Here is a 9,560-nt window from a genome sequence, read left to right as displayed (position 1 = left end):
CTGAATTGATCACCCAGATTTTTTGTTGCATGATTTGCGTTCGAATTAAGTTCAGATTATACATAGTTTACCTAGGTACAATTAACAAAATTGTAGTAAAACCGATGATCTCATGATCTGATCATGATTTTTGATAACGTTTATTACAACTTATAAAAGACGCAATAAAAATTATTACGAAAGGTACTCTCTATCAACTACCAATTATTTGGAAGAGCTTATAATACAAAACCAATACAAACACAGCATTAAATAATATTAAATACAGACGAGAACGAAGAATTTGGGAGAAATAAGACGTAAACTTTTTTGATCGAATCATGACATAGGTTTAATGAGAACTGACGAATAAATCCTAAAATTTATCTAAAGCCTTCTGAGAAAATACTTATTTATATGATAAGATGTAAACGTGACATAAAGTTACAAAATAATTAAGTACCTACCTACCTACGTAACTTTAAAGATGCTAATTACATCCAACACGACCCAAATTCTAGACTCGAAACAAAAGCAGAGCTAGGTTAGATAGCTAATTAAGAACAAGTCAAATGATGACGACTGGAGTTTGACCTATCCTAGAAACCGTGAACTATTTGCGCCCTAGATCTCCTAAAATACTAAGCCACATTGTTTACACAACACGATATCGATTGAGTACACAGAGGTAGATACTCGACTAGCTAGTTTGTGGGTAATGTCATAGATGGCGCTGAACTAAGCGATAGGTCAATGTATTAATGTTTGAGTTCTTTTTTGCATTCTCTGTATCTTTTGCTGCACCGCTGCTCGAAGCCGATCAATGTACAAGAAATTATGCTTCATTATAAAACTCATGATATAATTATGTAATTGATTTGAATTAAAATATTTTTCGCCCTGCAATAGCAGTTACTTCGTCCCATAGAAATTTCATTAAATTTGCATCTGCATTTTATATTTGAAGTCGTTTTTATGTTCTCTTAAAACGATATTATTAAAAAGGATGAAACATACATCATCCTGTCTTATGGTAAATCTAGGATCAGGTTTACAATGAACCTAGCTTCAACATGATGTCTAGAAAGCCTATGGGTAGATGAGTCGACTTAATAAGTATTCATAGACCTTTGTAGCCTTTGATTCTCATCTTTTTATTCTCTTTTAATTGTATGTTAACTGTTTATTCCGGAGTTCGGATCCAATAGTATGTAATTATTTACTTTCAGTTTCAACAAAAATCTAAACTTGCATGCTCTGATTCAACAGCAAAGTATATTATGCTTATTTCAACTTTTGCAAAATGTAATTTGTCATTAAGACATATTGCATCGCATATAAGTTGCGTACATGGTAATCTATCAACAGCTCAACGCACAAATCACTTTCCAATGATAGGATCTACTTAAATAGCTAAATAGGATAAACATGAAGATGTTACGAAGAAAGCATTTCATTGGTCAAAGCAAATCGTATTACGTGTGGTCACGCAAAAGAAGCCATGCCGTAACGAGGCAAAGAAGCATTGCAAGTTGTGACCTAACGCTGTTCAGGTGAGTCTCACTTACTACACAAACACATTTTAATAAAGGGAAATATTTAGGCATTAGGAAGGCTGAAAGTGAATATTTTGATCTGGTGAAAATCCTTGGACTATGTTAGATCCCCTCGCTTTGAGTAAAAGTCAGCATACTGGAAGAACGGATTGTTAAAATATCGGAGTGCTTCTGAAAAGTCTATGATGATTAAAAGATACCAGACATAAGAGTCTCACCTTGGAGGTGCCGCGGCTACATCTTTCTAATTCTATTTTCTAACATGGATACTAGTGTTGATATTTTTTGCCATGCTCTAACTATTGCTGTAACTAAACAGAATTTTGAGCTTTTGCTCGTAATTTTAGTTTAAGTAACCCCTTCAGAAGTATAAATGTGCTTCTGCCTAGTCATAGATAAAGAAAAGCAAATCCATGATTGTATTAGAACATAAATCCAGAGAACCGCATAGGTAGGGGCACAAAGAAAAATGATTGTGTTTCTTAATGTCAAAGTCAGCTTTTACGGGAACAATTTCGAATTATTTCACAAAGCCGGTCCGGTCTGTCTTAGAATATTTTCATATTTTTTAAACGATTCCTAAGTAATTGCATCCTTGTGTTCCCGGGAACACGCAACGAAATGTATCTGGCAGAGTTTAATGGTTTTTACTCATTTCGCTGTTCATCCGCATTATAATAATATCATCTTTTACTCTCATAATACAGTTCTATTAATTCTATTTCCAGTGCTATTTATTCCTTCATCAACCCTGTAATCGTTCAGTCTACAGTTTATACTTGAATATAAATTAAACTGGTTAAATATTTAAGTTTCTTCCCAAGTATAGCTAAGCTGCCTTCATAACTGGTTGTGTAAGAATATTATATTTTAATACTTTGCTTTAAAGTTATTTTACTATCAGGACGTATTTTGCATAGATCAATAAAACTGGCACCCAAAGAAGAAGCAATAAATACAACTTTGAGAGTATATAAATTATTATTACTTTAATTATACATAATTAAAGTAATAATAATTTATATACTCTCAAAGTACGGTACTACAGTACCGTGCATTTTTATTTTGTTTCGCACAAGAACCACAGACCAACAAAATGCATGCTTAAATTTTACTAAAGACAAGCGACCAGGAGAAAATCCTTTGTTTTAATACAAATTAATGAAACCTTCAAAATAAACTACTAACTTCAAAAAAAACATACTACCATCGTATTCGGTCAAGATCACTTTAAGAATTTGGAATTGTAGGTAATAGCATGCTATTTATAAAGGCTGTATGTTTTCTAGGTATCATCTCCAATACCTTAAATATTACGACTAAGTAAGCACAAAAGTATTTTGTTCAAGAACAAATAGCACACACTTTATAGGCGCATTCCTTTGAAATGGCTAGTCGTAATTCCATTTTACCTAGCCGACTCTCTTTAAAAGTACATAACCATAATTAAAAGCACTATTAAAAAGCGTAAATTATAAAAACACTTGTCAAGAGAGAGATAAAGTTGTGATGGAAGGTTCTGGCGAAAATTTAATTATTTTCAAAAAAAATCAAAAAAATCTTTGCAATGGCCAAATTTTTATTTCATAATTATGGTAATTTCAGTTAAAAAAATCAAAGAAACTAACCCGTAATTGTTAAATCTGTCCAAGTCGAGCTTACAAAACCAACTTTGCAAGAAGCAATAGAATTTTTTTTTTAAAGAAAAAGTAGTCTTTGACTATGTTAATACACTAAAGCGTATGTTAACATTTTATATACAAACGAAAGCCTATTTCCACAAATGGGATACTCCATAACAAGCAACATCGAAAGAACCCTAAAAAAACTAGCTAGCCGAGCAATTTAGTCCTGCAGGTCTTGGTATAAAAATAGATGAGAAAGATAGAAAATAAAAAGTTTAAGTCGGGAGTTGGAACCGGTAGGCTTGCAGATGGTCAGTGCCTTTTTGTTTCGTCCTGGGAACATTCCTGTGTCTCCAAGATGATTATGGGCTAGACAGACAAGTTTGTATTACTGCATATGAAGAAATTGATGCAGTTATGTATTTTTTATGTCTTCGTATGAAAAAGCTGATAAGAGATGAATTTACTGAGTTTGCATATAAATTTATGTTTTATAAAAAATATTAAGTAGCTGGGTTTGAGAACTTGGGACAAAAATCAAAATGTTAATGTTAAAAATATGCAGTTGCAAGAAAAACAGTTAATATACTATCTATTCTTCATAATACCCCACAATTTACATAATCGTTGAGATCAGACAAGTAATATTTATTTAACTCTATGAGTACTTTAAAACTAGTATTGCAAAGAAGACATCCGGTCGTCGGAACACAAAGCAAACAAAGCAACCCCATTAACGCACACACACACACTCGCATGCGTAAACGCACGTTACCTAACAAGGATCGCTGCAAAATTCATTACAGCCCGTAAGGGCCATCATAAATCAACCTTGACTTATGGATGCCAAAGTTTGCACCCTTAAGAGTAATTCTGGGTTTCGAAAATAAGGTAAAGTTAACGTAAAGAAGTCACGTAAAACACATGCAAACTCAAACCTCTTATGATAACTAAAGAGCCAAAAGAAGCACTCAATTAGGTAATGTGACGTATAAACTATACTTCATTATCGTTGTTCTAGTCTATCAAGACTAGGTGTGAAATATTAGTAAGATAATACACCACAAAAGTATTTCGACTAAACCAGTATTAAAACAAATCAAGACATCCATTCGAGGCATCGAACTTTTGGATAATGCAATATTGGAACTCAATATTGAAAAGCTCTATTATATCTTTAAAATTCAATTTACCGCACCTTAAAGGGTAGTTTTCAATTGAGAACCGCTGCCTTCGTGGTTACTAGATAAGGTGTCCCATTAGATGTATTTTCAAGTTTCAGACCGGTTCGGGCTGAGCTGCGAAGGTTTATAAGCAGTCGCCTGGACGTCTGAGAGCATTCCCGTGTCGGCTCCCGTGGGCTCACCTCGTCTCCCCTAGTCATCCCTGGTCTATCATCAAGATGTGGCGGCTACTGTTGCTGACTTTCATCGCGACTGCGTCTGCGCAGATCCCCTCGCTCGGCTGGTGTCCTGACTTTCAGGTAAGTTTGTATTATTGTTGTGAATGATGTTAGAAAGTTATACTTATTACCGAAGTCAGAAATAGTCCTTTCCTAAGTAGCATTTTGTTTTTTAACAGCTGCTTGTAAAATTCCCTTAAAAATTTAGTCGTGCTAGATAAATACTTTTTAAGCAATATCTATCACTAGTCCCTTTTAGTTCCCTTTGTTCTCAATATATTTTTAAACAATTAAACTAACACAACAGTCCAGGCTTTATACCATTTTATTATTGTTTGTTGTATTTTAAATATAGTCTCTTTGCTTTTAATCAAAATTTTGTCACAATAACACCAACTCTAATTAGTTATAGGGAAGTCTGACTATAATACCTAATATATTTGTTCCATAAGTAAAACGGTTACATTTAATACAAACTTTTTCAAATCAATCATCAACTATCATAACATCATCATTAGTTTTTGCTCAACTCCCATCTAACACCGCAAACCACATAAAAACCGTTCGTACGGTATCATCGTCGTACAAAAAGTATCCTACCATGGGTTTCGTTATAAAACCTCCATGACCCTGACCTTGCCGCGTACGTAACAGCCGTCACTGACCGTGGTCACCGCACAACTGGTTGCCGGTCGTCGACCGCTCCTCGTCTCTTGGACTTTCCTTTTCATTTTATCTTACGCAAATGTATTATTTATTAGCTCTAATTGGAGAGAACTGAGGAGTTTTACTTGTTTTCAATTTATGAGTATGTATATAGTTTTATTTACCGTTTTTTAATATGTCTATTCCATTTACTTACTTGTTTGTGTATATTTTATGCTTAAAATGTCGTGTGCAATACGTATAAGTACGAGAAAAGTATCTAGTAAACTGAATATGCCTAGTTTTATATGTTAGTTCTAGTCTACCAGCATGACATAAACTTTAAAAAGCCTCACCCCTATAGAAAAAAATACTCGCTTACACTAGTTTAATACTCATGATGTTTATAATTTATTTCAAAACGGATGCAGTTAGTGCTCACCTTACTCTGAATTGTTTACCAGGCAATGGCGAACTTCAACATGAACCGCTTTTTGGGCACCTGGTATGAAGCTGAGAGGTATTTCACTGTCACCGAGCTCGGCACCCGCTGCGTCACCACCCACTACACCGCCACTCCTGAAGGCAGGATCCTCGTCACCAACGAAATTACTAACTCTTTGTAAGTACTCAACGCTGAAAATGATTTAAAAAAATCAACATTAACGCTGGCCTCTATATAGTTATATTATAATATTGACGGATAGCCGAGTGGTGGAGGCTACCACGCCAAATCCAATATGCACGGGTCGCGGGATTGATTCCTCCGTACGGCAAGCAATGCTTATCCTTAATTTGAATGTTTGTGAAAAACGAGTATAAAAGGGCAAACGAATTACTAATTGCTTTCATAAAAATATTTTAGTTATTTTTTTTTCCTTGTTTCCTCTCATAGAACTGGCTTCAAGCGCATCATGGAAGGTCATCTTCAGAAGGTCGGCAGGGAAGGCGAGGGTCGCGTCATGGTTAAGTACTCCTCCGCTCCTCTGCCCTACGACTTCGAGTACAGCATCTTGGACACTGACTATGATAGCTATGCTGTTATGTGGTCTTGCAGCGGCATTGGACCTGTACACACCCGTAAGGAGTTTTAAAATATTTTAATACTACATATTAAATTAAATTCAGAGCATTTACTGTTTGTATTTAAACTGGGAGAATTTCTGGTAATTCTGGAGATAAAAATAATAACTACGATCAATAAGTAATTCGATCCAATCGATTCCATACAGTAATGCAAATAAATCCTCCCCATTATTGTGTATTTTCTTGGTGTCAAACATGAAAAACTACATATTTATTTTCTCTTTGAGTATTGAAATATAGAACCCTAAAAATCAATAACTTCTAGTGATATAGTCATTTCTTTTACACCCACAGAGAACACTTGGCTGCTATCTCGTGACAGACTCCCATCGCTCGCTGTGATGCAAAACGCCTACGCCGTACTTGACCGCTACAAGATCTCCAGGACCTTCTTCCTCAAGACCAACCAGGCTGACTGCACCGTGCTGCCTGAGCCCGCGGCCGCCAGCGAGCTCGGAGCCAAGAGCTCTGATGTGCCAGTCGACGCTGAACAGCCAGTGAAGGTGGTTGAGCAACCTGTCGAGGTATGTAATCTCCAATTTATTTAGAAAAATACGGCCTTGGTAATTTTTAAATGATTAAAGATAGAAACATTTATAAAACGCTGTAACAAAACGAAATAAAATATTTGATGAAAGAAAGATGCACTGTTGACTATAAGAACGTTTGACCCTTTAGCTATAAACCCACATTATATCGCAAATACGCAAACTTATTATGTTTTGTTTAACACAGAAGAGCGTGGACCCCGAAGTAAAGGCCAGCGTACCCGAGGTCAGATCGGAACCTGAAGAGGAACCTAGCAAGCCAATCCCCGTCGGTGAACTGATCATGTCCGAATCCAAGAACATGGAGAAGCAAGTCGAGAAGATGGAGGAACCGGTAGTGGTACCAGCGGAGAACAAAGAAATACCCACAGTGCAGTAGAGGGAATGCTGAATAAACGACCAGGGCTGTACAAAACTCAAGGGATTACGGCAAAGGCTACTTTGGTCGGCAAAACACTTGTTCTGCCTAATTGTAACTCTTAGAAACACGACAAATCATTTCGTTAAATGCCAATTCTGTTTCTAAGACTTATAACATCAGCTTTTAATTCCACACCAATTCTTTTGAAAATACTTGTTTATTTTCATCCCTTTACAGCCCTGAAGTTCGTAATGTGTGATTGTTAGGAGCCTTTGAGTCTCAAATAGGGCTACTTGACCAAATAAGTAATAAGTACCTACTCGAGACGTAGCATGCTTGTCAGCATCGCTTAGATTTAACTCGATAGTCATTGTAATAAGTGAAGACAGCTCTGAAATAAAAAAAATGTAAATGATTTTTGTCGTTTCAATGTGTTCCTGTAAGTGTATGTTTGTAAATGCTAAATATATCAGCATTGGGTGTGTTATTAGCGTCTTTATCCGACATCACCCTTTTTATGATATTACAACAAAACAGTAACAAGCCTATTAGATATGCTGGATCAATTCTACAATTCTTTATTTACACTCCACACATCCACAGTGGATAGTTGACTTAATAAAATATCAGATTCAATTTTAGACCTTCCCTTTCGGGTACGACAACATTGGAAGTACGAAGTGATGTTATATAATTATATGTACATAACTAGTTACAGAATAGGTCAAATGCTAGTTCATATTTTCTTAATACATTTAGGAGAGTGCTACAGTACAACTAGAGTATTACTACATTACTAGATAATTACAAATATTCAATTATATTTAAAGTATCCTCTCAACTAGTTTTTGATCAATAAAGTTAGTTCCATATTCTTTGGCAAAAATCTAAGCGCCAAGATGCTTTTCAATATTATGTAAAAGTAAAACTGATCACCATAATACGTATATCTACAATGATGATTTACATCGTATCTATATTTCTGCCTACAAATAACAATCTGACAAATTTGTTGCCACTGTCATAAAAAATGGCAAAAGGATTGGGTCTGATTCTATTGGTCAGGCTGTTACTGAGCACCCACTCCCGGCCGCTATCCCACTACTGCCCGATACGGGGACTTTTGGCTGCTGGGTTTCCCCCCTGGCCCGGTTCGCCCCTCCTTAGTAGACCTGCATCCCCCAGACTCCTCTGGGGGATCCATATCAATACCAGGCTTAGTGTGGACGTCCAGTCAACATGGGCCACTCAGCACCAGGACCCCCGACCTCAAACCATCCTCCGCTCCCGACCTCCGAGAAGCCGGATTACAGGAGACGCCACGCTCCCAGTCGAATGTTATGCCGAAATACTCGATCACTAGCCGTATTAAGACGTAGTTCAAATCAATAATCCTTTAATATTTTTGTTTATTTGCTTAAAGCTTTTTTTTACTTCTCTGAAATAAAGTTCTTGAATTTTTGCTTAAAAAATCTTTAGATAATCACGTTTTTATATTAAAAACGAAACCTTATCAAGCGCCCTCTATGTGAAGTAAACTATACTATCAACGCACGTACCTACGGTAGGTAACAGCAAGCATACCTAAATGATAGTTCGATCAAAATCGAACAGAGGGCGCTAGTGCGCAAACATGTTCTGGGCGAATGTTGGTGATTAGCCGTTAATGACAATTGTTATTTACCCGACAACGCTTCCAACAATAATGTTTCATTGAAGTGTAATATTTTTTTAATCCAAATTTTTTCCATATGTAACCGTCCCCAAAACTAAATGTTCTTACTCAAACACTCATACAAATTCAAAGACTTCAGATTCATAATATGTCTAGCATTTCCAATAATGAGTCACACATACGTCATCAACATTTGTAAGTATTGCAGGTAACCGTTCATCACAATTTACGTCATATCAATTTTTGTGCTCAAAGTCCCAAATGTCATGCGACAAAATCGAATTATCGTCGAATAGTATTGAATAGAAATGAAATGAAAAGTGGAATAGATAAAGTAATACATGTATAAACTGGACAAATAACACATTTTCTTCTTTGGTAATAAATATTTTTTGCCACATTATTTAAGGCTAACAATTTTGACGGGTATAGTAAATTAGCACATTTTTTAACAGTATTGATAAAAAGGATAAGATGATTACTGCGCTACTTTTTTTGAAATTCAAAACGTATGTTGTAAAGTTGCATTGTAACACGCGCTTTTATGAGTTCAAATTTTAAATTCTGACTTTATTCTTGCCATAAATATCCTTCCTTAAAACTCTTGAAAGTTTCTCAAGTTTGCCGGTTTTCTCATCATGTTATCTTTCACCGTTTCAGCAAATGATAATTATTTTGATATA

At 35.6% G+C, this 9,560-nt stretch overlaps 1 protein-coding gene across 1 annotated transcript; it reads left to right on the top strand.

The window, feature by feature from the left end:
* Positions 1-3,148: 3,148 nt before the first annotated feature.
* LOC113496953 (apolipoprotein D-like) lies at positions 3,149-7,611 on the top strand. Its single transcript, XM_026876356.1, has 5 exons — positions 3,149-4,643; positions 5,672-5,829; positions 6,103-6,287; positions 6,588-6,817; positions 7,029-7,611. The coding sequence occupies exons 1-5, from the start codon at positions 4,563-4,565 to the stop codon at positions 7,218-7,220; spliced, it is 846 nt and encodes a 281-aa protein (XP_026732157.1). The 5' UTR covers positions 3,149-4,562; the 3' UTR covers positions 7,221-7,611.
* The last annotated feature ends 1,949 nt before the right edge of the window (positions 7,612-9,560 follow it).

The sequence above is a fragment of the Trichoplusia ni genome, chromosome 8, assembly GCF_003590095.1.
Source record: "Trichoplusia ni isolate ovarian cell line Hi5 chromosome 8, tn1, whole genome shotgun sequence".
NCBI lineage: Eukaryota > Metazoa > Arthropoda > Insecta > Lepidoptera > Noctuidae > Trichoplusia > Trichoplusia ni.
Note: the sequence above shows the minus strand (reverse complement) of the source record. Positions and strands in the feature narration are given on the sequence as shown.